The sequence below is a fragment of the Biomphalaria glabrata genome, chromosome 13 (assembly GCF_947242115.1).
Source record: "Biomphalaria glabrata chromosome 13, xgBioGlab47.1, whole genome shotgun sequence".
Classification (NCBI taxonomy): domain Eukaryota; kingdom Metazoa; phylum Mollusca; class Gastropoda; family Planorbidae; genus Biomphalaria; species Biomphalaria glabrata.
In genome coordinates this window covers 13,008,655-13,022,323 of record NC_074723.1, presented here as the reverse complement: position 1 = coordinate 13,022,323, position 13,669 = coordinate 13,008,655, and the positions used below count along the sequence as shown (strand labels likewise).

Genomic DNA, 13,669 nt, shown 5'->3' with positions numbered 1-13,669 from the left:
AGCCTACGTCCTACGCGTCATGCATTCAGTCATGCATATTAACCAATGATTTAAATTCTGCAAAGTCACTGGTTTTCCTGGCTAGCTCAGGCAACTCATCCCATATGCTCTAATAGCAATAGGGAAGAAGGAGTATTTGTACAAATTTGTCCTAGCATATGGGATGAGGAATGTGCCTTTATCTTTGTGTCTTTCTGAGTAGGTCTATTTAATTAAATAAGAAACCAAAGTGTGCATTCACATCAGACTCGCTCATAATTTACATGTGACAAAGTTTATATCAGATTGTTCCTTTTTAATGATTTGATTGGCAGGGGAACAAAAGAGTGTATGTTGACTTCCCATCACTTCTCTGTCTGGCTCTTCTTCTTTTTCCAGGACCTTTTGATATAACTATAGTGTTAAAGTTTTCAGGTTGTTGTTTTTTTTTAGGTAGTTAGCAAGTTGGATTCTAACTGCTAATCTCTTCATTTGTGATGTGATCTTTGTGATACCTATGCCTACATCTATTGCTTCTAGATCTAGAAATTAAAAGTTCTCACCCAAATCTTTTCTGATCACATAGGCGCCTATAGGCTACCAGCTAGGCTACATCAGACCCACTCTAGAATAGAATATGCTGTAGCCTACATGCATGTGGTTTATCAGCACCCCAAGTCAACCTATAAGGAAAATATACATATTACACACTATTGGCCTAAGGATAATGACAGGAGCAATAAAACAACACCAGGAGCGGACTGGCTATATGGGCTGTCCGTTTACAGTAATCATTGAGGCTAAGTATGTTTTATTGGGTGACTCCTGGAACATGACTTCTGTTTTCCCGAGGTTTAAAGATAGACCGAAAGAGGCGGCAGCGTATGCAAATTCGTTTACCGAGTTCTGGAAGTCATGTTCATTGTGAGCTAGCAGGGCGCAATCATCGGCATAGAGAAGCTCCGTTATGACCATCTTCTTTGTGTTTGTATGGGATAGTAGACGTCGAAGATTGAACACACTGCCGTCAGAACGAAACCGGATATAGATGCCTTCGTGCAATCACTGCCTTATTTGACCTAGCATTACGCCAAAGAAGATAGCGAATAGAGTGGGAGTAAGTACACAGCCCTGCTTCACGCCATTTTCTATTGTGAAGTGATCAGAAAGGGCACCATTGTGTCTTACCTGGCCTCTTTGTCCCACGTGAAGCTGCTTGAGAATGGATAGGAACTTAGATGGGCATCCCAGCCTGGCCAAAATCCTCCACAAACCATCGCGACTGACCGTGTCGAAAGCCTTGGTGAGGTCCACAAAGGCAGCGTATAAGTTCTGCTCTTTGCATTTTTCTTGTAATTGTCGCAGAACAAATATCATGTCAGATGTACCTCTACCGGCTCTGAAACCACATTGGCTTTCAGATAAGACCTCGTCCACTAAAGAGTGGGTTAGTAGGTCGAGCAACATTAATGATGAAAATTATTACAATAATTACAATAATTTGTAAAGCGTTGTCACATCCGATATTTTATGAAAGGAGATTTATATTTTAAATAATGGGTCATGGTATATTCATATAGGCCTACAAATCGCGTTTTTTGTAATGTAGGCCTACTAGGAGTAAGCAAGAGCTTTTCACATTAAGTAAGTGCGTCTCTAACCGTTCTGCTTTCTCTTATCTTTTAATGGAATGGGTTGCCTGAGTCAGCCAGAAAAACCAATGATTTAACATATTTTAAGTCACAGATCAACATACATGACAAGATTGACACATGAAATGCGTAAGACGTAACAATCTTATTTTTTGAAGAAACGTCTGTAATCAGCGTCAACTTCTTCTGTTTCATTGAAATTAGCCACAGCCCACATTCTAGACAATTATTAAATTAGTGTTTAATAAATATGTATGGTTACAACATTCGTTTTCTGCTCCTAGCCTAATTTTTTTAATGACTTTTTTCAACGTTTATAATTAAATTAATTTTTTAAATTTTTACTTTCTGTTGTAGATAAATAATTTTGTAAATATAATTATTACTTTTTTATATGTATAAATATTTTTATTTTTGTGCAAAACATTTTTTTATTCAGTTATTAAAATTTTAGATTTTCTTTCTTTTTTTTTTTGTACATTTATATTTTATTGTATCCTTGATGATTGTAAGCTTTAAAGCTTTTTTTTTAACTTTATTTTTATTGTCTTAAATTAGAGGTTATGTTCATTAAGCACACTGATATAGGTTTATTTCTATTTTATTATATTAAATACCATTTGTGTCCAAAGTTTTTTTTCTCCTGTATTTTTTTTTTTAAATTTCAGTCAAAATTTCTAATTTAATAGTTTGATGAAAATAGTTTTTCTTAAATGAGACATTACTTTTAACATTACATTTTTTTTGTCACAGTTATTTTTGTGTCTCACATACATTTACATTTTTCTTTTTCACTGTTTAATTAAATTTTGTATTAGCTTTATTAAGTTCGAATTTTATAACAAGTTTTATCTGATTCTGGCGTCATCATTTTTAATAATAAATAAATCCTTAAAATGAATTATATTTTATTTTTTATTTCATTTTTATACTTGGTATGAGTGTGAAATACATCAATTCAACCTGTGTTTAGAAAATATATATAAAAAAAAAATTAACACTACATTGTATGTTTTATAAATGTGCATCAGGACACCTAATAAAACCTTAATTTTAATTACTATTTAATAATTAAAAGTATGGAACAAGTGTTATAAGTGCAGTAAAGCATCAAAGTTTATCCCTAACTAAACCATAGGGTCTAATACCAATAATGGCACAATAAGGGTTATCCCCAATTGAGCCCTAATGAATATTTCAATTACTAAACCATTGGGGCCAGCATCGGCATGAAATGGGCCCAATAAGGGTTATCCCCAATTGAGCCTTAATGAATATTTCATTTACTAAACCATTGGGTCCAGTATCGGAACGATAATGGCACAATAAGGGTTATCCCCAATTGAGCCCTAATAAATATTTCAATTACTAAACCATTAGGGCCAGCATCGGCATGAAATGGGCCCAATAAGGGTTATCCCCAATTGAGCCTTAATGAATATTTCATTTACTAAACCATTGGGTCCAGTATCGGAACGATATTGGCACAGTAAGGGTTATCCCTAATTGAGCCCTAATAAATATTTCAGTTACTAAACCTTTGGGGCTAGTAACGGGGTCATAACGGCATAATTAACGTTTTCCCCTAATTAAACCCCAATGAAAATCTCAGTTACTAAACCATTGGGGCTAGTATGGGCTTGATTAGGGCGCGATTCTGGAAATCCCCAATGAATCCGGAAGTGGGTTTACCCATACTGGGCCGATATTGGCACGATTAGGGTTGCCCGTATTGGTCCCTTATGGGAACCTAATTGCGCCAATGTGCAAACGGTATGCGCGCCCATTAGGGCGCGATTTGGGCTATTTAGGGCTGCAATTAGGGCAAAGGGGGATAACCCTAATTAAAACTGATACTGGGCCGTAATGGGCATGTTTATAGGGTCTATAAGTAATACAAAAAAGCTTCAAACTCATTAGACTGCTATTGTATTGTTTATAGTTTTCAGACTACATACATGTACAAATGGAATACATTATGTAATCCTACGAATGCATACATCCAGTTTTCGATGCGTTATCAAACTTTATATATTTTGTAGAGAATTAGGCTTACGCCTATAATATAACACATGGGCGTAGCCGGGAGGGGAGAGTCTTAAAACCATCACTTGCCTTAGACCTCATTGTCTGAAAGGGAAACTTTACTTACTGCCCCAGTGCAGCCAACTTTAGCAAACTATACAGTCACCAAATTTCATGAGCGTAGCCAAAAGGGTTTTTGTGGTTTCCCTTCCCCCTCCAATACAAAAACAAAAGCATTTTACCATTTTCTACCAGTCGCAGGACTCCATTGAATAGCAGATTTGGTTTTTGAATTTTTTTAGCGGAAGAGTAGCATGCATATTGCACTGTAGATACCTCAGAATATGCATTTTTTAAGTTTAAAATAACGGAAATAATGCTTGGCAGCTCACAGCACTCCCCCTGACTCCCAAGCTGCCCTTTGGCGGTGTGTACTGTATTTCCACTAATTATAGGAAGAGAGTATTCTATGGTAGAAAAAACGTTTGAAAGAATGAAAGGTCAGAATGTAATGAAGATTAATTACATATACACACACACTAATATATATACATATATATATATATATTGCGGAGTGGGGTAAAAATCGCCCCTCCCCCAAACCGAAAATATATGACATGCCATTTGTGGGCCGGTTTATATGGTAATGCCCGGGCCGATTTTGACACCCAGTCCGCCCTTGAACAACACCCTTTATAAACTGCTGCCCTTGTCTCAACGTCTCAATGATTATATGAAAGAAGAGAAATAGAAATCCTTATTTCACCAAAATGGAATCTTTAGAGAGCCACCCGTTCGAAACCAAAATCGACAAATCTGGTACAAAAAAACGTCAAAAGCCTCAAAAGGACTCATTTTATTCAGGAATCTCTGAACCTCAAAAGGAAATATGATATAGAAAATATCATTACATTAAAATAAATGTGGCCATTACACAAATTTAGATTTTATATTATTTGAATGTGGATCTTTTGGATGACAATTATAATTTTTTTTTAAAAATCACTGAAAAAAAAAAAACATTCGAGCCTGCCAGGATTCGAACCTGGAATCTTCTGATCCGTAGTCAGACGCGTTATCCGTTGCGCCACAGGCCCTTGATTTAAAACTGCAAAATATATTTTGATATCGAGTAATAGTTATTGATTTAGGTCATAAAAATATAAGACTATATAGATATATTCTAGATCTAGCTTTAAAACAACACTAAATTGTGAGAAAGTGTTTGTTAAAAAAAACTTTTTGGAAAAAAATCTAACGTAGACTTGATCAAGATCTAGTCTAGATCAATCATCTAGAATCTAGCTAGATCTAAAAAAAAAAAAAAAAAAACGAAAATCAAGATGATCTGAATATCAAGTTCTAGATTTATGTAGGTCAGTGAGCAAAAAAAAAAACAAAAAAAAAACAATAAAATTTCATCGTAGATAGAGGGGAAGAGGAAGGTATCATAAACAAAGCATGAAAAGCATGTCCACTCACAGTCAGTCATTCACTAATGATAAAAGTGCTTTTTAACTCAACTCAAAATAATGAAATTCCACTCTAGTCTCTAGGTTTTAATGAAGCTGCTTCGGCTTCAGTTCAAGACTTCCTCACAAGAAAAGCTTAGCCTGTCTTTAGTCTTAGTCTTAGACTTATACTGAGTTATACTACTTAGAGACTTAGTCTTATTAAGTATTAAGAAATAGATTCTAGTTAATTTCTAGATCTACTAGTAGTTGAGTACTAGTCTAGAGTAGAAGCTTTAGTTTAATAGTTAGAGTAGTTACAGTAGAATCTAGATCTAGTCACTAAGTCAGAGTACTGCTTAAACTTTAAGTTTAAGTCTAGACTTTCAACTTTCACTCACTGACTTACTTACTGTTAGTAACCATTAGTACTAACTTAGTAAGTACTAAAGTAGTGTTAGTACTTTTACACTTTATTTATTAGTAATATTAGTACTTCAAATTTCAAACTTTAATTTTAGAACAAAAGTTGTGTCTTTTTACTGTCAACAAAGAACGTAACCAGTGAGAATAAGAATTCATTACATTGAGATCTACAAGTTTAATTGTTTTTATATTGTTTGTTTCAGATGTTATTGACATTATTGTTGTGTTAAGTTAGATTTAGAGGTACTAGTAAGCTTGGCTTAGGCTAACTATTAGGACTTAGACTTAGGATTGAATATTACATTATGAATTATTATTAGACTAACAAGTTAATTTTTTAACTTCGTCTTTAGTAGACCAATGTGAATGTCCTATGCCTATACTAATAGTTATAGTCTAGACTGTATTAGACCTAGTGCATACTTATAGATTATAGTTATAGACCTACTAGATATCTTTATCAATCTAGTCTATATTAGTATATAGAATTATTAGAATAGATTCTAGATCTAGATTTAAAAAAACAATTTATAGATCAAAAGCTACAATATACTCATAGCCCAAAAAGTTCAAACCCTGAACTATCGAAACAACAGTCCAGTGATACACCACACTACTAGGTTAGGCTGCATGATAGTTACATACATTAGGTCTAAAATTATTAATTATAAGAGTTACCATAATGATCATATGCTTGGTAAAAGGACATTTCCTCCTTTCATTTTTGGAGTCATGTCCTCTGTCTTGCAGTTTTGGCTTAAAAAGTGAAAATGTCCATCTTTTTTTCATTTAATTTCGATTGCACATTATCCATCTTCTGGTTTAGTCTTTGAAACACAAAAACATACAGAGATCTACATAGCAGAGAAATTACACATTTTTCACAATTCCCTTCAAAAACAGGCTGCTAAAAACTAATCTATTTCTTAGAACTTCTCAAGATCTGTGAATTGTCTTTTTTTTTGTAGACTATATTATAATGGTAATGTTCAAAGTGATTTTCGATGATTAATGCACAGGGAATGAAGTAGAGAAATAGATTATCCTTATGACTCATGGTGGTGCATTTTTTCCATAAGGTAAAATCTGAAAAAAAAAAATCAAGTTCCAAACTGTTGCAATATTTAAAGTGCCAGATGACAACAATATGTTTTAGCTTGAGTACATGATGTCTTGATTGATGTTATGAGTGCTGATCAGATAATGTGTTTCTGGTGTTCCAATTTAGTATAGTTCATTCCTTAAAACAATTTCAGAACACTCAAACAAATGTGTCACAGGTGCATCAAGTGTGGTGTCCCACTAAACTTGGAATTTTAAACCTTTTAAATCAGTTGTAAACAAAGAAAAAGCTACCTAATTTGTTTCTGTTACTAAAAGCATCAAAAATTAATTCACACAGTATAGTTATTCTTTAAAACTGCAAAAATGTATATAAGTTTAGTAAAATAGATCTTGGTGTCCCTTAATATATATATGTGTGTGTATATTTATAACTGATATATATTTATAGTTAACAATACTTTCATCAAATTGTTTTTTTTAGATTTGAATTACATCTTAATATCATATTGCAAAAAAAAAAGTTTGCTTTTTAAATTTACAAAATGTTATTTCACTATTATTACTATTTAAAATCTAGACTACCTCTATAAATATTTCAGTATAAATATGGCAGACTTGTCATCCTCAACTGTTGATAATACACCACAGGAATACCAAGTGAACGATTGTACCTCTGGTGAGAGTGGTATTGCTCAGAGCCAGTCAGCACATGGTGAGTATAACCTTAGCTCTTATCATCAGCCTGGCATGGGCATAGCCAGGATTTTTTTTCAGTAGGGGTTGGGGGGGGGATTAAACTTAGACACACACACACACACACGTAGCCCCTCGGTCAAGCACTGTTTCTGGTATTTAAAACAAAAAAAAATGCATATTCTGAGGTATCTACGGTGCATTATTCTGCTGTTAAAAAGTTTAGTTCAAAAACAAAATCTACTATCCACTGCATCTTATGAATGGAGCCTAGCGAGCGATTGGTAGAAATTTGTAACCTCTCTTGGCTACGCTAATTAAATTTGGTGACTAGTTTGCTTTAGATTTTATATCGAAAAGGGAAGTTTTATCGTTAAAGCCATCGGGGGGGGGGGGGGTAAAATAACAAATCTCTTAAGGTTTTTCTTTCTAAACAAATTCAAAACCCCCTTAGCTACACTCATAGAATTTAGTGATTGTAGTTTGCTTTAGAATAATAATGAAGAGGGCCGGGCGGTTTAACCCCCCAAAAAACTATCTGTGGAGGGGGGGGGTAACTCAAAACCATCTGGAGGGAGTTTTAAACTTAGAGCCATTTGGGGGGGTTAAACTCACAACCCTCCATGACTACACTCATAGAATTTTGTGTGTGTAGTATGCTTTAATTTTATTTTGAAGAGGTGATTTTTAGCTTCAAACCCCGGTGGAGGGGGCTTAAACTCAAAACCCTCAGGAGAGGGGTTTTAACTCAATGTCTTCTGGAGTGGGTTTTTAAACACAAAACCTCTCTTGGCTACGCTTATAGAATCTGTTGACTGTTGTATGCTTTAGTCTTATGTTGAATAAGGGGTTTTGTCATAAACAAATTTTGTAGGGGGTTTCAAACTCTAAATTCCCTTCGCTACGCTCATGGAGTTTTGGAGAGGGGAGTTTTAACCTAAAAACCACCTTGAGTGGGATTTTAAACTCAAAGCCCCCTTGGCTGCACTTGGGCAAGTGATGGCTTAACATAAAATCTCATCTAAAATAAACAAAAGCAAAGCAAAAATCAGAATCAGTCACAAAACTCCACATCCCCCCTCAGGAGGGGTGGAATTTGAACCCCCCAAGACCCATGCTGCCTGGTCATTACATTTTGGAGTGCACACTCAAGACATTTGTAATGCAGACATTTCTTCAGCTATACGATTTATATAAAGTTCATCTATTTCAGTGACAAAGGGTTTATTGGCTATCATGTGACTGTTACAATAACCCAATGTCTATTCAATTAAGTGAAAGAAGCTAATTTATTGCCATATTTATTTATGTATTATATAATTGGTCTACAGTTCTATATGTATGTAGAATCTAATTGAAACTGTCTAACTCCAAAACTTTTTTGGCTCTTAAACCCTTGGGGGCTATATAGACCACTTTGGGAATCACTGGTCTAACTAAAATCTAACTGAAACTATTTACAAAATCCAAGATGTCCAAATAATGTTTGCAATGACATAAGGCCTGCCACAGTTATACTTTACTATTAAGAGTTTTAATTATTTCAGATGTTGTTAATGAATAGTAAATAACAATCTTCTTGAAATACAGATCCACAAATCTGGACTCAAATTACAATGACCAGGCTGTGAATCATCTAACCAAACATGAGGGTTTTTGTAATTGCATGTTCATTTAAAGAACTTATTTTGTGCTCCCTACTGTAAATAGCGGGATTTAGACAAATGTTTATATGTGGTGTAGATGGATCCCAAATGTTCAGTGCAAAGTGATGTTGTATATACAAATAGAGGTATGATTCTGAAAGTGGGTAGTACATATTAATGAGGGACATTCTACCTAAGCTAACCATTTTAGGGTAATTTAGTATGAACAAAATCTATATTAACATCTACAATGGAGTACGAAAGTCATAAGATTTATTTGCAAGACAATTCCACATATGCAATATCATATAAATCAATAGAATAATAAAACATATATGTTCAGAATACTAATGACAGCATCTGGGCATTTGTGCTAGTGATAAAAAAACTAGATAATGGCAATTAAAACAGTAGTAGTCAACAGGCTTAGACATTACCCTGTGATCTATACCAATACAAAACATAAGAACATAATATATCCCCTTCATACAGTACTCCAGACCAGGACCAGATCAGAAATTTCAACTAAAAACTGTGTTAAAAACACAATTTACATGTCCTACTCACAATAAACTAACTAAACTTACACACACTAAAACATTTAACACACACCCCCAACCCCCTGCTCCCAACAGGTCACTTTTTCCACATTCACAAGGGGTGTCCTTTTTTTTTAACTTTCAATTGCATTAATGTTTCTTTTCATAATGGCACACCAATGCAGCATGGTCCAATTACCAGGATTCAACATAGCTAGTTAGACCAAAAGATATCCTGAAATTCGAATATCAAATATTTCACTAGAATTTAAACTCTATTAGACAATAGTTTATTCAGATGAGCACTTTGTACTTTAGTACAAATAATTTAGAATTTAAAAATAACCTATTCGTAGCTCACATTCATACCAACAAGTGATTTGACACAAAAAGACTCAATCTTGAAGTTCCTTGTTGTGAATTCTGGAATTCTTAGTTAGTACAGTTTCAAAGGTTGTCATGGCCTGGGGGTGTTAATGGGGATAAGCTCCCATTGTTTATGTCTTAAATAGCCTCTGACCAACACCTGGCATGCTTGTGTGGCTTAGAAACTGCTCATACAGGTGAAGAGGTGAAGGCAGAGACATGGCGCCACAAAACAAGGAGTTTTGGGAAGATGAAGCTTGTCAGCCTAGTAAGGCAATTCATCTAGGAGAGGGATACTAAGGCTTCAGGAGACAAATCTCAATTAAACATCAGGAGTGAAGCCACTTAGACATTGGGAGTATCAACTATGACATTCCCTTCTGCAGCTTCAACTGAATAATTGGTGCCAAATCCTTTGGATCACATCAGCAAGGTCCAGAAATGGACCATGACACATTGGCCACCCATGACTTCTTTATCTAAGGCCCAGGTATGCGCCCCCTCAAACCAGCTAAACCAGTGATTGATCTGGGTGCATTCATTGTCTTACAAGACAGAAGGAGCCATATTATAGTTAGCTAAAAGTGAATAATGATTTAGAGTGATTGCAATCAAATGCCTCCAAAGCTACTAGACTTTCACAAACCAGTCTAATAATTTTTTACCCCATCTTCTATTTAATAGTTAAAGCAGTTTTCATTATTAATCTTAAGCAATACACATTAGGATTTTTGCTAGAAAATATAAATTATTCTCAACATGATAAATTCTGTATTTGGAGTGTCCTAAGAGAGATGAAAATAATAATATAATTTTACTCGAAATTCATGTTTAATAAATTTGTTAATTCAACACCTTGATAAGGGTGCTGTTGTATAATGCTTAGTGCCAAGCAGGTTGTTGGGTGGTAATAAGTTTATAGGCCAAAATTAGAGAATCAAGGATTTATTCAACCCATTATGGATTTAAGCTTGGCTTGTTTACTTTAAGACTTTAATTTAAATCTTTAGTAAATTTTTTTCAGTTTAACGGAGTCAATTTTTTTTTTTTTCAAATTTCTGAAAGCTTATTTGTGTGGAAAAGCAAATCTTCTTGTGAAGGTGCAGGTCTTATTTGAGATTTAACAGACACATGCTTTTAGTCAAGAAATAAAAATATTAATCAATGCAAAGAGGCTTAGATTTCTCTGGAACATTTCCGGGAATATCTTGTGAGCAAAAACTAAAAGATAATTATTTAGTTCTTAAATTTGGCTCTCAACAGAAAATGTCTGTAGCTGGAGAGACTATTGAAATAGTGCAAACCTTTAAATACCTTGGTACTATCCTAGACAATAAACTAAATTTTACTGCAAATACTGATTATTGTTATATCAGCAAAAAAGGGCAGCAAAGACTACGATTACTAAGAAAACTGTCCTCGTTTAATGTTAGCGAAAAGACCTTGGTTCACCCTCACATCTGCAATATTTTAAGTTTTAATATCACTGCCTGGTATGGCAATCTGAGCATTAAAAATAAAAATTAACTTTATAGAATCCTAAATGCTGCTGGTAAAATCATTGGCAAAAACAAACCCCATTTGGGCAGTTGTTTGAGACAAACATCTATAAAAAAAGCTAACAAGATCCTCGAAATAAAGGATCACCCTTTGTGTCAGGATTTTGTGATTTTACCATCACAAAAGAGATACAAGACACTGATGGCTAAGACAAACAGACACAAACACTCTTTTGTTCCCCTGGCAATCAAATCATTAAATAAGAACAATCTGATATAAACCTTGTCACATGTAAATTATGAGTAAATTTGGTTTCTTATAGTTATGTTTTTTGTTTGGTGTAATGCACAAATTGTAAGACAAATTTCCATATGGACAATAAAGATTATTATTATTATTAAAATACAGGTAGTAGTACTACAGAAGTGTAAATCAAAATTTTACAAAATTTAATATTTGGTAATAATAAATTAATACCAAATAAAACTTGTGAACAAGTCTCTTTAGCTCATTTTTAACTGAAATTTTTTTTTAAGTCCAATGATTCAGTTCTCTTGCTAAAATTGTTTGAACTGGTATTACATTCAACAGCTGAGACTCTTTCAGTTTTTTTTCTTTCTAATCCTTCAATAGGTACAGTATAACCCACAACTGGAGAACTTGCTGATTGAGAATTTAAAACTTTTTTTCTACTTTATGTAATTTAAGTTCTATCTTTGCTATTTCATTGTTTAATAGGTGAAGAAACATTAGAGGATCTCTTGAGTACATTGAGTCAGCAGATTAAATCATCTGATTGGTTACAGTTAAATACAGCAGAGAAGTTTGCTAAAGAAAATCCTGAAGTTGCCCAGATATTTAAAGATGCAGTAAACAAATATGACAGCACAGCTGACAAAGACTAACAAAACGATCATGTATTAATTGTATGATTGTAATGTTGATTAAACTTTTGATGGTTTCTTTCAATTATGAATTCCTTCCACATTGTTTAAAATATTTGCAACTTGTTATTCATTACATGAAGTGGTTTTTAATTTATTATACTAGCATTAGAAAAATTGTATGATTTCATATGTTCTGCCTGTTCATATTTCTTTGCCTTTAACATATGACCAATAGGTCAATCAATCTTTATAGGCTAGGATTATAATATTGATTTTGATTAATTTTGTGCATGTGTAAACTAATATTTATAGTTGTACACATAATCAAAAAAAAGTAACCACATTGATTAAATTCAGTTAATCAATAAACAAAAAGACTAATGCCCTTTTTTTGTCTGTCTAGTGATTAACTAGTACATTTGGATAAAGTTTGGACTTATTAATTATAGATATTTTGTTAATACTTGTATCTTTCTATCAGTCATTAAATTGAGTTGAAAGTGACCCAATGTTTAATATAGCTGCAGTTATAGCCTCAGCATGAGAAGACACTCTTTGGTTGATGCAAACATAGCCACAAGTGAAAGAAACAAAATTAGACCTGTTGATTTTTTTTTTTTAAACAATGGTTTCTCTGCAATATTTGTGCCAGTTTATCCATAAGTATTTAACATGAAGGATAGGTCTACAATTACTTGAACTTCTTATAAATGTTGCAGTATATGAACAGCTTCTAGAAGCTACAGGAAGAAATTCTATTTTCTAAATCCCCTTTCTCTTAAGCACATTTAGCAATTCATTGTCTCTCAATATTCTATTATATTTGCACACATATACCAAACAAAAAAATTACACCAGCTGTTTTTGATTATATTAGACCTTGAAAGTTTCTTTAAAAAAAAACATTTTACTGCAGATTTTCCCTTACTTTTTTTTTCTTTTCTGTAATTGTTATAAATGTAAATGTTTTTGTTCAGATAATTTAAAAAACATTTGTTTTTTGGCCAAAACTTTACAAGACATAGCTGATGACACATTTTAAAAAAGTAAATGTTTTATTATGAATCACAAAAGATAATATAAACAGTAGGCACAACAGTGATTTTTGAACAGTCATTATTGCTTTCTTGTATATGATGTGAGAAAAATTATTCAAAATTAACTACCCTATTATATTTGAACATCAACAATAAGACTAAATCTAGTAGGTTGACAGTAAGAATATTATATTTTTATCTTAATGATGTGTGTGTAAAATGTTAAAAAATATAGTATATCTGTAATAATCCGAACTCTTAACTAGTCTATCAAACTAAAGATTAAGACAAGATCAGTGTCATATCCATTTTGTCAATGGCAACAAACAAAAAAGTCATTAGGGCCTAAATGTTCCCCTCCACCCTAAAAAAAAATAATTATTGCACATGAGCATGGCTTTAA

At 33.3% G+C, this 13,669-nt stretch overlaps 1 protein-coding gene and 1 non-coding gene across 11 annotated transcripts; one reads left to right on the top strand and one right to left on the bottom strand.

Moving 5' to 3' along the window:
• Positions 1–4,680: 4,680 nt before the first annotated feature.
• Positions 4,681–4,753, bottom strand: Trnar-acg (transfer RNA arginine (anticodon ACG)). The gene has a single exon. It is a non-coding gene; the product is annotated as a tRNA-Arg (tRNA).
• Positions 4,754–5,008: 255 nt separating this feature from the next.
• LOC106080073 (1-aminocyclopropane-1-carboxylate synthase-like protein 1) lies at positions 5,009–12,614 on the top strand. Of its 10 annotated transcripts, none has more exons than XM_056008233.1 (3): positions 5,009–5,032; positions 7,198–7,310; positions 12,081–12,614. In XM_056008233.1, the coding sequence occupies exons 2-3, from the start codon at positions 7,205–7,207 to the stop codon at positions 12,245–12,247; spliced, it is 273 nt and encodes a 90-aa protein (XP_055864208.1). In that variant the 5' UTR covers positions 5,009–5,032; positions 7,198–7,204; the 3' UTR covers positions 12,248–12,614. The 10 variants fall into 10 exon arrangements, with proteins under 10 accessions (XP_055864208.1, XP_055864207.1, XP_013096835.2 ...); XM_056008232.1 differs by having other exon boundaries at positions 12,051–12,614; XM_013241381.2 differs by lacking the exon at positions 5,009–5,032 and adding an exon at positions 5,051–5,101.
• Positions 12,615–13,669: the final 1,055 nt, after the last annotated feature.